The sequence below is a fragment of the Trichechus manatus genome, unplaced genomic scaffold, assembly GCF_000243295.1.
Source record: "Trichechus manatus latirostris isolate Lorelei unplaced genomic scaffold, TriManLat1.0 scaffold00002, whole genome shotgun sequence".
In the NCBI taxonomy this organism is placed as follows: domain Eukaryota; kingdom Metazoa; phylum Chordata; class Mammalia; order Sirenia; family Trichechidae; genus Trichechus; species Trichechus manatus.
In genome coordinates, this window is record NW_004443938.1 from 33,890,780 (window position 1) to 33,907,672 (window position 16,893).

Below are 16,893 nucleotides of genomic sequence, written 5' to 3' on the forward strand. Positions count from 1 at the left end.
CCCCCATCACCCTATGAAGGTTAGAATAAAATGTAAACTGTTCAGATGCACCATTTATAACTGTCAATACCTAAAATGCCCTCAAGGTTTGATATTGCTTATAATAAAGAGGAAATTAGAAAAACAGTGTCAGCATCCAAGTTTCTGTGCTATCTGAAGTCAGCCCTGTCAGTGGTTAACTATTAGAAATAACGACCAAAGCAGGAACCATTTTCATTTGCCTTTGGGATGCCATATTTCATTAGACCATGGGAATTCCTAAGAGCCCCAGTGGTAAAGGCAGTTTGTGATCCGTTACTAACCGAGAGGTTGGCGATTTGAACACACCCAGAGGCTCAGCCAAGAAAACCTAATGCAGCAGTTCTACTCTATAACACATGGGGTTGCCATGAGTCGGGGCCAACCCAACTGCAGCTAACAACAACATGGGAATTAATATTTCAGACTCAAAAAGAAAGCGTCATGCAACAGCCGACCCTGGGGGAAGGTTGGAGTTATCCAGTTTTCCCTTGCCCTTAGGGTTGAGCCCCTGTGGGCCTCCATCTTGGCTTGGGAGCTCCTGCCTAGGCTCCTCTGCCCTCCTGGCAAATGTTCCTTCTCAGGTTCTGGGACACCCACCTTGCACAGAGCCTCAGAGGGGGCTCGAGCTCTGCTGCAGGCCGAATGCCCCAGTGCTAAAGGGCCGGGAAATCATCTAGAGAAAATTCACCGACCCTTAGGAAATCAGAAGCCTTTCAAGTTGTGCAGATTAACTCAAGACTTGGATAATTCACTGGTAAATGTTTATGTGCTGACTACTGAACTTATGGGAGATAATATAGAGCTCTCTGTCACAACAAAACATACTTGTTCATTATAGAAAAATAATAATAAAAACAAAATAAAAACTTAAGATTATAAACTATACCACTGCATAGACAAAAACACAAATAACATTTTGATGTCTAGCTTTCCTAAAGCATACCTTGCAGATGTGTGTATAGAAGGCAACTATGGATTGTTTTCCCTAATATAATCTTTTTTTTAATAATATATCAGAATAATTTTAAAATACTAATTATACATAGGTTGGAACTGTGATCTTTATTGATTACTAATAGAATCTAAGGGCTCAGAGTCAAAAGATTATGAACTCTAGAATCAGAAACTCACAGATCATCCTTTAGGCAGTTATGAACCCATCAAATCATGGCAGAGGGTGGGTGGCAGGCAGTGGTGGCCCTCTAACCGGGAGGTGGGCAGTGGAAAAGGGGGTGTGACCACATTGTCTGGCTGGAAGGAAAGAGCCCAAAGAATCATGCCAGAGCTTCTGACTGTCTCTGCCCCATTCACAACACAGAGACTTGAGAACAATAGACAATACTTGAAGCTACGCATTGTTCACATCATCTGTTATAAGCAATCTCTGCTTCCACATGCTAAATGAAGCTAATGAACTTGAGAAGAGTAGATTAATATCTGTAGACTCTGGGCTAGAGAGTGATTCATTCAGTTGGCATCAAAATCTAGGACTTTAATGGCCTATGAGATAAAAATATAAACATATGATTCAATTTCCTACCTACATCCTAGAAACAAAAAGGCATCTACCAAGGGTTCACAGACTTGCCAATGTTCCTCGGTTATCTCTCAGTACTCAAATGAGTCCGGGCACCAGGTTCAGAGCCCTGGCTCTTCTGCTGAAAAGCCGTGAGACTCTGCAACTCCCTTAATCTCTCTCTGAACCTAAATTTCCTTGCCCGTAAAATTAGGATGTCATAATGAATCCTCTTTGAGAGCATTCATTTTCAGTTTTTCAGTACACCTTCTCCTCACTTTTCAACTATATCGTTATCCGACATCTTGCCTTTACAACAATAGTAAAAAATCTACTATTCAACTATTTTGCGCATTAATGGCATATATCCTGCAATAACAAATGCCAAGGCACGAGGCAAGAGTAACACTGGCTTTGATGGTTAAGCTTATGTGTCAGCTTGGCTGGGCAATTATTCTCAGTGGTTTGGCAGTTATGTAACGATGTAACTTGGCAGTTATGTAACGATGTAATTTGATAGTTATGTAATGATGTAATCATCCTCTGTTTTGTGATCTGATATGGTCATCCTCCATTTTTGCATAACACTGGTTTCACATACCAACATGGTCTTTGGAACCTAACCATGTCGATAAGTGAGAAGAAGGTGTACTTCAAAGAGCATAACAGCACATAATAAAGCAGCACCTACTATCTAAAATGTGGTTATTTTTGGCATTATATCAGCTCTCACTCCAGCAGCTAGAGGTGAGAGTTATTCACATACTTAAGTTTTTAAAAGGAAAATGAGTTAATGAATATGTAATTCACATGTGCAGTTTGTTTTCAAGTTATATATGCAAAGCACTTAACTCAGTGCCTGCCCATAATAAGCACAATTTATTCAATCAATATTTATTGAGCACCTACTAAGTTCTAGGCATGGCTCGAGGTGTTAGAGATACAGTAATAAAGAAGAGAGACAAAAATCCCTGCCTAATTTAACTTACAATTATTAGTGATAATAATAATGTTAATATAATACTAGCTATTAATTAGTACATTGTTGTTAGCTGCCATGGAGATGGTGGTCCCCAACTCATGACAACCTATGCACCACTGAACCAAATATTGCCTCTTCTTGCTCCATTCTCACAAACGGTTGCAGATCAGACCGTTACGATCCATAGGATTTTCATTGGCTGATTTTCAAAAATAGTTTACCAGGCCTTTCTTCCTAATCCATCTCAGTCTGGAAGCTCTGCTGAAACCTGGTCAGTATCCTAGCAACATGCAGGCCCCCACAGTGGCTGCGCATGAGGTGCATTGGCCAGGAATGGAACTTGAGTCTCTCGCATAGGTGGGGATCTATATAGGGAAATATATGGGACAAAAAGGAGGTTTTAGCTAAAAAAAATTGAGAATGACTGGAAAAGATGATCTTAAGACCCTTTCCAGCTCCAGTTGATGGCTCTAGAGAAGAAACAGGGCTGAAGAAGCAGGGTCCAAGGCTAAGTTAACCCTGCCTTCTCCTCCCTTGCCCTGTTTTCCATGGCACAGACACTTTGGGCAGCCTCTGTTTGTGAGAACTTTCCCTTGTCTTTCTCTTATATCTTTATGGTTCTTCAAAATCCCAATAATTACTTAATCATCAAAACGAAAATAGAGGCATCTGAATCCTTATGTATATTAACATGTAATTAAGTTCCTCTTTAAAATGACCAACAAATTTTTAAAAACTTGAAAATCCCAAAAAACAATCAATATCACAGATCATTTTGCATAGCACGCAAAACATTTCCTTGGATTTTAAACTATCTTTAAAGGAATAGGCGTGGCAGGAGGAGAAGGCCTTAGTCCTCATTTCCAAGGCCTGAGCAAGGGAAATATCAAGAATGAGCTGTGCTGTTTTCCTAGAGTTAAGTCACTTTTCAATTATAAGACAACAGCTTGCCAGTTTGGGGCATGGTTCTCACTTCGGGAAGAGATGTCTGGCTTTCAATTATACAAATCAAGGCAATAGAGTAAATGTCAGAGATGATCAATGGCATACAACTGTCACTACAAATAGAGTGTTCATTGGATCAATAAGGATGAATATGGTAGTAGATGTGGAAAGTCAGCAATATCTGACAGATAATACAGACACAAAAGACTACCAAGGGGAAAGATCAGTGAGTAAATTGTTAAAAACATGTAATCACAGTCCTTAAAAGCAGAAGTCCTCACCTTATCCACATAGGATGAGGGCAGATCCTTCTGCAACTACTGTTGTCGTTGAACTGTTCCCCAACCACATCTCACAGGTTTGCTAAGAATTCCTGGGCCGGGTTCTGTTTCCTATACACTTTGAATGTTTGTCATTAAAATTTGGTGCTCAGTGAAAAGAATGTGTGTATTGCTCAGCCCCTTTAAAAATGAAATATTGAGGCAATTATTGTTATTCCTAACCTTGGAAAAGTTTGCTTCTCTTTCTGCCTCTGGCAGGAGAAATACTGTGGATGACCTCTGGATGTCCCTTCCCTGCCTCTCTGAAACACCAAAGTGAGAGAGGACTATGACCCATCAAACCAAACGCGCATCGTGTCAGCGTAACAGTGAGAGGGAGAACACTGCTGAACAAACAGCTATAAAGTAAACAGGAAGTTTAAGAAGAGAGCGTTAGAGCTGATAACCCGAGGAGTTCGTAATCTACACGTGTTTTGCCACCTGTGACAAAGAGATCAAGTAGAAAGAAAAGCAGAATATCAGCCCACTCACTAGAAAAAGCCTAGAGGGGGTGGTGCTGAGGGAGATACTACTTCTCTGTACTCTGGGTGTGGCTGTCTTCTCCAGGACACAAGCCAGCAACAAGAAAACATGGAGAAGGGAAGCAAAATCTGTCCAGTTAATACACCAAAAAGAACTTCCTCCCCAAAGAAAGGAGAACTTGCCAGGAGTTGGTGTGGGAGCTTCTTCTGATACTGAAAAAGATGCTTGTGCGAGATGGACCGCACTCGTGCTCACCCCTGCCCACACCTGACTGCAGCTTACAGCTGCAGGGGCTGCAAGAGCAGGCTTCGGGGACCAGGTCAGGAAACCACTGCATCCACGACCCCCATGTAACTCTGTTGGAATTACTGATAAGTTGGAAAGAGAAGCGGGAGAAAGTAAGAAAGAGAGGTTCTCATAAGGGGCCTGGTCAAGAAAGCAAATAAAGGAATTTTGTGATAGAAGTTGAACAGGATCGTCTAGGGATAGTTGTTCCCACCCCAGGTCAATGGATATTGTGCTGTGCGGGTAGCCAGTTCCACGGCAGCTAACCAGAGGATAGAATGACTCAAACTGAGAACAGTGAGCCGTTGGTGGGCCCTGAAATCAATTTAGTGGATCCCAGCAAAGAAAAAGAATCAGAATTGAATAAAATGTCCTTAAAAAGTGCGTTGCACATAATAAGAGTATGTATTATTTTATGCACCTTGTATGTGTGTGAGTGTGTATGTGTGTGTGTAAAACATTAGGGCACCTTCCTGGCCATGAATTCCCTGGTGTCCCTTTACCGATCTCCTTTAAACCGTATAGCAAGGAATCGTGAGAAACTATTTTAGAGCACCAGGGTTGCCCCAAGCTCTGTGGCACACTCACTGTGCTAATGAGTGATTATAAAATGATGGCCAGCTGTTGTTTGATGTTTCTATGGAAAATCTGTATCCTGTGGAAAGGATTTGTGTTATTTTGTTGTTGTTGTTAACTGCAATAAAACCTCTGCTATTCTGAATCATTTGGGAATAAGCCATTCTAGGTAGCAAATTTTCTTGGTTCAAGTTGCTGTTTCACTCACACACACTCCCTCCAGCATCTACCCCCAGAACTGGGAACCATCTAACCAGCTGGCTTTCCTTCATTTGTGCTCTCTCTGCTTTCAAAATGATCGTCGCACAGGCACCACCAGCGGGTCAGTTGGTGCCCTCCTTCTGGCCGATAATCCAACCTCCCCCTCTACCAAGTGCAGCTTTTGCTTCTTCTTTGCTGCTGGATGCTGCCAGTTTGCTTTTTCACACAAAAGACATTTTTGTGCTTATCTGAGAATTTGGGCCTGTTCTGGACACTTAAGCGTACCAAAGACTCATCTGAATGTAGAGGTTTTACCAACTTCACCCATTCGTATTAAATCTCCACTCACTTAAAACATGGTATCCTAATATTAAAGTAAGATTTAATTTTGCCTACTCTCACTAACAATCAAGTATTTGCACAGTTTCCTCCCCTGTGCTGCCCCAATACCACCCCAAATGCAAGCCTTGGAAGTAAGAGTGGTGAGCTACAGATTCGCCATGGATTCGCCATTCCTAACGCATACGATGAGGAAGGCATCCCTTCCTCAAGACGTCTTACTTCCATCTGTAGAAAACTGATGTAATAGACTGATTTTGCTGAAAAGAGACATTGAACTGCTATGGGTTAGAATACTGTATTAGTAAATTTATGAAACTACAATGTCTAAGATGGAATGGCAATTGTTTAGATGTGGCACCACTGGGTAGTGCACAACCTGCACAAGGATTAGTCTTAATCTGGCCCCAGGGGTGGATTATCTAACAGGCAAGGTAAACACAGTGCTTACCTTGCTTACCAGATCATCTGTAGTGAACAGTCTCACATTTTTTCACCACATCAAAGATTCTGCTTCTATGTATGGTTGGTATCTATCTCTTTCCCAATCCCACAGCACCTTCCTACAGAATCAAAGCTTCTTTTCAAATTTACAATCCCTGACAAGGACAGATTACCCAGTCAGCAAGGGTAAGCATGGGCTTACTTGTGTTCACTTACTGGTCTGTAGTGGACAATTTCACATGGATTTCACCATATCCACGTGAAATTGTTCACTACAGATTAATAAGTAAACACAAGTAAGCTGTGCTTACCTTGCTAATTGGGTAATCCGCCCCTGTCTGGCCCACATTTCCCTTGTCACTTCTTTTCATTTGTCTACATTCTTCCCTTCCTTCAAGACCAAATTCAAGGCTTGCCTTCTCCACAAAAATTTGGCTTACATGATCACCTACCACGATCACCTTCTCTAATCATCCACTTCATTTAACTCTCTTGGCACTTTGCTCACTGTCTTCTAGTCAAATTGTCTTTGAGATTGTCTTCTCATTTGGAGTGCAGGCCCCTCAAAAACAGAATCCACATATTAAATACCTTCATACATACACTATATGCTCAATACATATGGTCATGCTCGATAAATGCTTATTGGTAAAAATTATGATATTATGAAACCGTAATGACATTAGATTATTTCATTTTTATTTAAAGAACTACTTCAATCATAACCACGGAACATATTCCCAACACTGTACTGTGAATTTCCTTAAATCATTTTTCTTTTCAAATAATGAACAATGGCATGCTGTTTTGTTCTGGAAGCACTCTGAAAGCAGGCCTAAAATAGATCCACTCTGTTCTCTGTTTGCAGCTTACTCTCTACTCTGGAAGGTTTGAAGAGTTCCAGAGCACACTGACAAAAAGCAATGAGGTGTTTGCCACTTTCAAACAGGAAATGGATAAAGTGAGTATTGCTTATAACCCATGAAATATTGAGTTTTCTATTTTGACAGGCAATTCTCCTTTGAGTTCATTTATCTCTCACTAAGATATTTCAGTGCATTTCATGAAGTAATGAAGGTGTGGATGAGGTTTGTGTCGTAATTTTTTTTTTTTCATAAGTACCTGGTAAATTAATCTTAGCAAGAGTCCAAAAGTCCAAAAACAGCTAGGATATATTTTAACTCTAAGAAAGAACATGTTCTTTTTCTAATCCATGGATAGCTTACCAAAAAAAAAAAAGTGCTAGCAATTTAACATTAAGTGTTGAAGTAAAAAAATACCTAATCTTCTGAAGAGAAAAAGAACAACTTTAATACAAGAGTAGACTGTTAGAGTAGAAGATATCATCTTATAGGATTCTTCTTGGAAAGGGAGATATGTAGTATGATATAACTGATAGAAATTGAACTCAAATTTCTGGGTATACCACATCCTCATCAAGTGGCCTTGGGCAATTCATTCAATTTCCCTGAATTTTATTTTCTTTACCTATAAATGGAGCTACTATTTCACTTGCCTGCTTCACAAAGTTGTGAAGTTCAAATGAACCAATATATTTAAAAAAGGTTTTTAACTTTTTTAGCATCTTAAAATGGTAGTAACATTATTATTGGACACAGTATTTAAATCTTGCTTCTACTCAGTGCTTCCCCAATACAAAATCAGTATCGCAATTATGTTTCTGAACAGGCATTGGCATTAACCATTTTTAAGTGTAGAAATCTTCCTTTTAGAAATATTTTTGTAAAATCATATGACAAACTTCATGATTCAGGGTGCAAACTTAAGATTTTCTTAACGTGTTACAAGTTACAGTTTTCCCAGTCCAGGATAGCTTTATAAATTTTAAAATGTTTTTATTTTAAAATTATAGCATTTTCAGATTGGAATGAGTATTAGAGCAGGAGTTCTTAATCTGGGGTCTATTTATGGACTTCAGTAGTAAACCTGAGAATTCCTTGGAAATTAACCAAAAAAAAAATCTATGTCAGTGTGCATATTTGCATTTCTCTGAACTGTGGCTGTAGATTTCAGCAAATTCTTAAAGGAGTGATAACATTAAAAAGTTCATAAGCTAATAACTCAGTTAAGATATGATTAAAATTTAAAAACCACCCGAGGCTCACCCAGCTTCTCCGTACAGCCCAGGGGCTGACAGTACCCTGGGCCTTGCCTCTGGCCTCCATGGGCACCCAGTCTAAGACAGCTGAGCACAGAGCAATGAGTACCCCAGCAGCAATACAGCCAAGGAAAACGTCCTGATTACATGCCTTGTCTTTCGCTACATCCAAGCAAAGAGGAGATGCTACAAACCAGGAACATGAGTCTCGGGCTGAAAATATGCTGTATTTGATTCACTTCTGTATCCCTCACCCGCTGCCTAAGGCCAGGTGGTAAACAGACACTAGAAGCAAAGATTGCCAGACTTTGTCTCACGTAGTTTGGACATGTTATCAGAAGGGACCAGTCCCCAGAGAAGGACATCATGCTTGGTAAAGTAGAGGGTCAGTGAAAAAGAGGAAAACCCTCAACCAGATGGATTGACACAGTGGCTGCAACCACAGGCTCAAGCGTATCAAGGATTGTGAGGATAGCGCAGGACCCGCAGTGTTTCGTTCTGTTGTACATACAGTTCCTGAGTTGGAACCAACTCGACGGCACCTAACAACAAGTATATGCTGCATTAAAGGGAATGAAATAACTCTAGCACCACTCTTCTGCTAACTCCCCTGAGTATTACTGCACCTCTCTGATACTCAGTTTTCCCATTTATAAAGTAGGGATGAAAACAGAACCTGCCTTGTGGGATTGTTCCCAAGATGCAATAAGATAATGTGTGAGTAATCACACTTTATGAACTCTACAGAACTCTACCCAATGTAAGGGCTGAAAACATAGAAAGTTGCCTTTGTGTGGCTACTTGTCAAATGTGCCCAGATCAACATTTTCATGGCTCAAAAGCCATGCCATTTTCTCACTGATAGTCTTCTACTCAGTGAAGTAAATAATATATTCTTGGGACTCAGTAAAGCTATTTTATTTTAGATGAAAGAAAACAACAACAAAACAGTGCACCCCTAAGTAATCTTCCTTTTTCCTGAATTGGCTCCGGTGCAAAGAAGTGCTCCTCATCAACCAAAAAGATTCAGGAATAAATCATAACTCTCCCCCCATCTTCATTCCTTGACATTGAGCAATTGTTTTCTTCCGCGGCTGGTAACAAAGGGACTTTTCTTGATGTCACATATGTAGCTAATAACTTCTTTGATATATTAACACTTCAAGATTAACATTAAAGCACTCCATTTTTTGTAGACAACTAAGAAAATGAAGAAACTGGAAAAAGACACAGCCACGTGGAAAGCCCGGTTTGAGAACTGTAACAAAGCCCTCTTGGACATGATTGAAGAGGTGAGCAAATTTCTCACATAGATTGGTTTTTCCCCTGTTCGCTATGAGTCCAAATCAACTTGACAACCTCAGGGTTGGGGGGAGCCAAAATATTTATAGAAAAAAATTATAAAATACAAATGATTGCATTTGAAAAAAAAGAGCTGAATTTCTTTGGGACATGACATATTAAATTGTAATAAAATTAATAAGAGCAAAGGTAATTTAGAAAGGAGCCCAGACTTACAAGGTACTTAGGGACACTAAGGCACAGGCTTTACTTACTGATTCAAAAGCATGTTCCAGAGCAGCACTACTCCACTGAACTACGAATTCCTTGAAGGTAGGAAGAGTGTCTTATTTGGTTTTGAATTTCCCTGGAGCAGGGCACATAGAAGGTACAGAATAAATTAACTGATATGAATGTACAGACAGAAGATACCAACCAGTGCAGGCACCCACAGTACGCGCTCTTTTATGGATAGATATACAGATATATTTTTTAATTCCTCCAACAAGCATTTAAATACTGATATTATGCCAGGCACTGAATAGGCTGGGCTTACAGCTTAAAGGTAAGGGTATCTTCATGTAAACAGGCAAAAAGAGTCTTAAATGTGTTTATAGGGTACAGAGTAGCACAAAGGTTGGGTGGGGGTGAGATGATGAGAACCAGTTTCAAGCACAAACACACCAATATTTCTAGAGAAAAGAAATAAAATTGAACAGTTTGAGGTGCCAGCATCATAGATTACGTGTGTAGTGAGTTTCTCTAGTTATAATTACTGTTCTAACAATTTATCCCAAATTGCAAGAATTCCAAAGAGATATGCTTATTATTCATCAACACATAAATGCAGATGTTTGCTGGGATGAGCATTTAGCAGCTTATCTACAGAACAGCAGATAAGGCCTGGCTGTGAAGGTCAAGTCCCAGTCCTGTCTTAGTCATTTTGCCACAAGGCTTTGCTCACCTCTGCTAAGTCTTAGAAGCAGAAGATGCTTCTACTTTAAGATTTTAGAGGCTCTCGACAGAAGCAGAAAGAAGCCTTGCCATCTTTATTTTGTGAAAAAAAAAGAATGTTGTTGCTGTTGCGGTTACTTGCTGTCAAGTTGATTCCAATTCACGGCGACCCCATGTGTGCAGAGTAGAACTGTGCTCCATAGGGTTTTCAAAGTTGTGGCCTTTTGGAAGCAGATTACTAGGCCTGTCTTCCAAGGTGTCTCTGAATGTGTTTCAACAACCAAACTTTCGGCTGGTAGTCGAGAACTTAACTGTTTGCACCACCCAGAGACCTCAAGAAAAGGTTACGGTAATCAAAAGGATATGGCAATTAGAATGAATGTTCCCAGAGTCTCTAGCACATAATGCAAAAATGAAAGTGATATCCTGACCAAGGGTCTGTCCAACTACCACTCTGTGGCTGAGGCCTGGAGCCTCATAGACAAATTCCAGCACAAATGGTTTCGTTTGTCTCCAGAGAACATCCTGACAATTGTGCTCTTCATGCTGTTGTATGTGTGTGTTTGTTTTCAAATCACAGAAAGCGCTGAGAGCGAAAGAATACGAGTGCTTCGTGATGAAAATTGGGAGGCTGGAGAATCTCTGTCGAGCTTTACAAGAAGAGAGAAATGAACTTTACAAAAAAATTAGAGAAGCGAAAATGCCTGAAAAGGAAGACCCTTCCAATGAAGAGCCAGAGTCAAGTGTGTCTGTGAATGAAGAGGTCAATGCAGAGGCCAAGAAGGTAGAAGAAGCTGTGAAAAATCTGGCCGCAGCCTTCATGGTAATTCATCATCCAGAGTCTGCCTTTGACCAACTCAAAGCAATCCAACCAGAATTAGGCAGCCCTCAAGGAGGCAGTGTCATTGCCCTCAAGGAGCCAGAACAACCCCCTCTGTTTCTTTCATTCGAATCAGAGAGCCCCCTGACTCCCCAAAGTCCTCAGGCTAAGGCCGAAGGAGGTAATGAGGCAGAAACTCTCCCCAAGACCATTGACTCCCAAGCTGGGGGAGCAGAGGTCTGTGGTGAGGGCCTCGCTGCTGGAGCAGAGGCTGATGAGCAACCCCAGAAGCCAGAGGCAGAAACTTCTGGTCAGACCCCACTGTCCCCAGCCCAGGCCTCCCTACCAGTGATGGAGGCAAATGGTCCTGCTCCAGCACTCCCAGCAGGTGAGGAAGTTTTAGCTGGAGTGCCCGGATGTGAGCAACCCCCACCACCAGCAGCTGGGGAACTGCCAGCAGGGTCTTCAGCAGGGCCCCAGCTGCCCAAAGTGGCTGACACCAACCTGGAGGGAGTAGACTAAGCCTCATCATGCCCTTTGAAGCTGTTCTTCCTGACTTTGCACCTTCACATTACAGATCTGAAAGAGATATAAAGGGCTAGGGATGTCAGGTGGAAGAGACTTAATTAGGATCAAGACATTTTCAAATGTTGTGCAGAGCACATTCAGCCTGTGCCCTTTGTTCTCAATTTATAAGTGATTTGGAGCTTTTCTATTTAACACTTGTTGGTAGTATGATTTTCCCAAATGGCAACAAAAAATAGCAATAGTATATTTATATTAATTTGCCATTAAAAAGGTACTTAATTCAATTTCTTAAGACCTGGTGTTTAAAGACTTCCACTACAATATAAAAACATTGAAAAATGTGATGTTCTAGTTATTTCCACACATCATATAATAAGTTTCATAATAAGTAATGGATATCTAGGTTCCATTTAAACACTACATACATAATATAGACACGTGTGTGTGTGCAAAAGTACACATATGTATATGTGTGCTAATATATACATGTGTGTATGTGTATGAATAGATATATATGTACATATATTATAAACATATACAGATGTATATGTTACTTATATATTTCTATCACCCTTTTTTGGATTCGTCTCTATGCAAAATATTTAGATGCTAGTCAAAAAATCATCTTTTACTTACACTTGGGACTACAGTAGATTATCAAGAAAAAGCAGGTTCAGAACATATATATTTAGACCATTGGTATGTTGGGCAAAAATAAGTAACCCAAAGGAAGGTCAAACAATTCAACCAGTTGATCAAATGACGGTAGAGACTTTGACATGTCTGTGCAAAAAGCCTGGACACAGAGATGGCCAAGAGGCCCTCAGCAGGAAAGGGGATAGTGCAGCTATAGACTGGCTGCAAAGAAAGGGTTGGGAGCAGAAAAGGGAGCTAGAGGATTGAGAGTTGCGGAGCCTCAGACTGGAAGAGGCTGTGCTCTGGGCTCCTGCCTCTATGCTAGAGCTGTCTCAAGACAGAACATTCACCTGACCCTACTAGCTCCTCAGTTTACTGCCTCCCTTTCCTCTGCAGCTCCCTGCAGAGGGTCCCCCACCACCTCTTGGTACCACTGCCCCAGTCTATATTCTCAAAGCATCCGCTCCTTCTTACCAAACCCCTTCTTTGAGGCAAGAAATTACACCCAGCTCTCATCTCAATAAACACTAAATAAAAGCTGTTATTTCTCCAAAATAGAATCCACATAAGGCCTCAATATGAGCGATGAGGCATATTTTCTTCTTTGAAGAATTCTCTGTAGGCCTGAAGTACAAAGCAGAGAACAAATGGGCCCCTACTCAAAACGACTGGAAAAATAGGTGACGATTCAGGAGAAAGCACAAGCTAGAAACATCTGGTGTTTTCTACATGACTTTTACATTATTACTGCTTAACAAGATCTCTAAAAATACTGATGGCATAAATTACTCTAGCCCTGGTGGCACAGTGGTTAAGCTCTCGGCTGCTAACTGAAAGGTTGGTGGTTTGAACCCCTACAGTGGCTCCATGGGAGAAAGACCTGATGATCTGCTCCTGTAAAGACTACAGCCAAGAAAACCCTATGGGGCAGTTCTGCTCTGTCACATGGGGTCACCATGAGTTGATATCAACTAGACAGCACCTAACAACAACAGGGTAAGAGAAGAATGAAACAATGCAAACAAAAGGCAGAGAGATAGAAGGGGAAGAAGGAAGGAAGAAAGGGAGGAAGGGGGAGAGGGAGGGAAAAAGGAAAGGATGAAAAAGGTCTAACCCAAGCCTACATTAAAGTTGAACACAAGTAGGAAAATGGATAAAAGCAAGATTCTCTGTACTCACCCAGGAAATCACTCTTTGCTGTTGCATGTGGCTGTTCGCCAAGGCACGCAAAGCGCCTGTCGGCAGCAACCATATGCTGCAAGAATTATAAACTGCATAAAATTTGTTTGAAGTAGACAGTGAGGGTAATGACAAAAATGCTAGTCATGAAAAAATAATCAGGAAAAAAAGCATGTCATTATTGGAGAACCCATATATTTTAAAGGCTTAAAATATTGTAGCCACGGGGTATGCAGCCAAATTCAGCATTTTTGGAAATCTTAGACATGTAAACGTTCACTCAATTCAGAGCTAAATATTCACCACAACAATCCATGAGGGTCTCCTTTCTCACTATTTACAGAATCTGAATTTCCAAGAACAGTTATATAATCTTGGTAAAGTCTCAGTCTGAGTGTTTAGCAAGAGAAACTGATAGCAGAGGAGCCAAAATCCAGTAAACTGAATATTCTAACACCCATTTGTTTCATCCAAAAGACTTCCATAGCACCACTTATTCACTACCATCTATATCTGAAGCAGAGTTTCAGACACAATAACTTGCTTAAAATTTGCAAAGCTTAGTATAGACTTTTGTCTCCAAGCATGTTTTATTACAGTCCTTTGTGTTAGAATTTGGCCTTATGAATGATGACAATAACTCTCAAGGTCTGAGTGAAGAAGGAATCTCTATTCTTTATCCTGTTCACATAACTATGTCTAGACATGCCAAGTCTACTTTCCAGAAATACTGGAGTTGTTGGTGTTTTCTAAATTAAATAACTATAATTCATCTATCTATTAAAATGATATTTCTCTTCCCAAATTCTCTAGTAGTGTTTTTTTTTTTTACTTTACTTTTTTTTTTCTATGTGGTGGTACAGTGGTTAAGCACTCAGCTGCTAATGGAAAGGTCGGCAGTTCAAACCTACCAGCTGCTCCACGGGGGAAAGATGGGGCAGCCTGCTTCTGTAAAGATTTACAGCCTTGGGAACCCTATGGAGCAGTTCTAGTCTGTCCTATAGAGTCACTATGAGTGAGAACGGACTCGATGGCAATGAGTGTTTTGGGGAGGCACCCTGGAGGCATAGTGGTTAAGAGCATGGCTGCTAACTAAAAGGTCAGTAGTTTGACTCCACCAGCTGCTCCTTGGAAACCCTATGGAGCAGTTCTAGTCTGTCCTATAGGGTCACTATCAGTCAGAATCAACTCGACGGCAACGGGTTTGTTTTTTATTTTATTTTTTGGTGTGTTTCAACAAGTGCCTAACAAAGATTATGGTTTAACTCTGTTGTTGGATGAATCTTTGATCTCTGAATAGGATGTATATGAGGAGCTGGAAACAGAATACCCAGGGCTAACAAGAGAGCAAAGCCAGATTCCTCTGCTTACCATCCAGCTGCCCGAGGGCAATTATCACACCGCCAATCAAGCTTGGCTAAACCCAAGGGCAAATCCTTCTTCCTGCTGAATTTTAGAGCCTAAGATTTCTACTTACAACAATGTCTACCTCACTTTAACTTTGAAATTTTTTTAAAGTGGTATATGAAAACATTCAATTACCTCATGTCATAATTATAACATAGCTATGTGCAAAAATCATTATTTCAGAACTGAGTGCCAATTGATAAGGTCTTAATGTCATATAACCCAAAAGCCACCACAGAAGCCAAGCAGAAGACATTCTGTTAAGAGAAGGAAAGATGGAGAAAAAGAAAGGCTGTCGATCTGATAGTTATCATACAAAAAGAAAAATAAAAAGATGAGACTTAAAGACTACTAAGAGCAATAGGACTAAAAGACACGTAAATTGATTTACCCTTCTGTGAAAGCAGTACTGCAAAAAGGGCAAGGACCATAAGATGTTAATACAATTCAACAGCACAGCTCCGCCTGGGGAATTTTTACAAACATATTTTTCAGTGTTGTTGCTTTAATGCCTTTCTTCTCAATTGTCTTTCTTTTCCAGTATTACACGCATTCTTTCCAGTAGAAAAACAATAAAATTACAATATAAAACATTTAGAAAAGAGAAAAATTACCCATAATTCCATCACTCTAACTTAACCACTGTCAGCATTCACTATATCATAGTATATTTTAAATAATGTAGTTGTCTTTTTTACTTAACATTATGTTAGTTTGTCTTTGGGGGAGGGCACAGTTGTTCAATTAAGAATAATAGCTATTAATAGCTACCAGATTTTAATTTTTATATTATGTATCTAAATTTTATACACATTGCCATATGAATATGGAAGTGTACTAAGCTATTTATAGAATAAATATGACTATGCAGATACAAATAAACAACATACGTACACATTGTTTAAAGAGGTTATTCCATGCATTGCACTTCACCGTTCAACTACACGTATGCAGGTTTCTGTGTAAACCTGCTAGACATAGTCTAGAATAAGATGTCTAAACTTAGCACAGCAAGAAAAATAAAAATAAAAAACCAACTCTAGAGAAATACGAATGCAGTAAATAACAAAACAAGGGAAAAAGTCTAACTCTTATTTATACATGACAAAAAAGATAGTACCATAAATCATAGCACTGGCTAGAAAAAGGTCACAATTCTAAAACAAATCTAAACTCCTCAAAATTGATGAGATACTTGTGGTCTTGTTGCACTAGTAGAGTGATGTTTACCATCTCTATTAAATTGAGGGCAAGGACCAAACACCGTTGTGAGCCTGAGATTGCTTTAATATAGCTACCAGGCAGATGCAACAAACCATGTTCTATTCAGGGGTCCCATAGACTAAGAAAATTTTAAAGTCAAAGTTGAAATTTATAGAAATAGTATGACAGGATGTCTCTCGTCATACCTAAAGTCATGAGGTTAAATTTATGTTCAGTGGGAATACTGACCAGTGTGACACTACAGGCCAGACATATTCGAATATAGTGAATGCTTTACCCAAACCAGTAGAATTGCTCACAGTCAGACTATTGCAATGCTCTGGGTAAAGAAATTCATGTCTAATTCATTTGTTCCCTTAACATTCTTTTGTTGTTGTTGTTGTTTGTTTTTTTATTGTGCTTTCGATGAAGGTTTACATAGCAAATTAGTTTCTCATTAAACAATTAATACATATATTGTTTTGTGACGCTGGTTGCCAACCCCGTGACGTGTCAACACTCTCCCCTTCTCGACCTTAGGTTCCCCATTTCCATTCATCCAGCTTTCCTGTCTTATCAAGGAGTTATTCCCTGGAATAAAATCACTCAAGTCTGTTAAAGATTCTGTCCACAGAGAGTCCCTGACACAGCGAG

At 40.0% G+C, this 16,893-nt stretch overlaps 1 protein-coding gene across 1 annotated transcript in view; it reads left to right on the forward strand.

Moving 5' to 3' along the window:
- TXLNB (taxilin beta) overlaps positions 1-11,936 on the forward strand; it is a 43,728-nt gene extending 31,792 nt beyond the window's left edge. The window contains exons 8-10 of the mRNA XM_004368871.3: positions 6,981-7,073; positions 9,428-9,523; positions 11,047-11,936. Coding sequence (XP_004368928.1) covers positions 6,981-7,073; positions 9,428-9,523; positions 11,047-11,808 — 951 coding nt within the window. The 3' untranslated portion in view covers positions 11,809-11,936. The remainder of the gene's footprint in view (positions 1-6,980; positions 7,074-9,427; positions 9,524-11,046) is intronic.
- Positions 11,937-16,893: the final 4,957 nt, after the last annotated feature.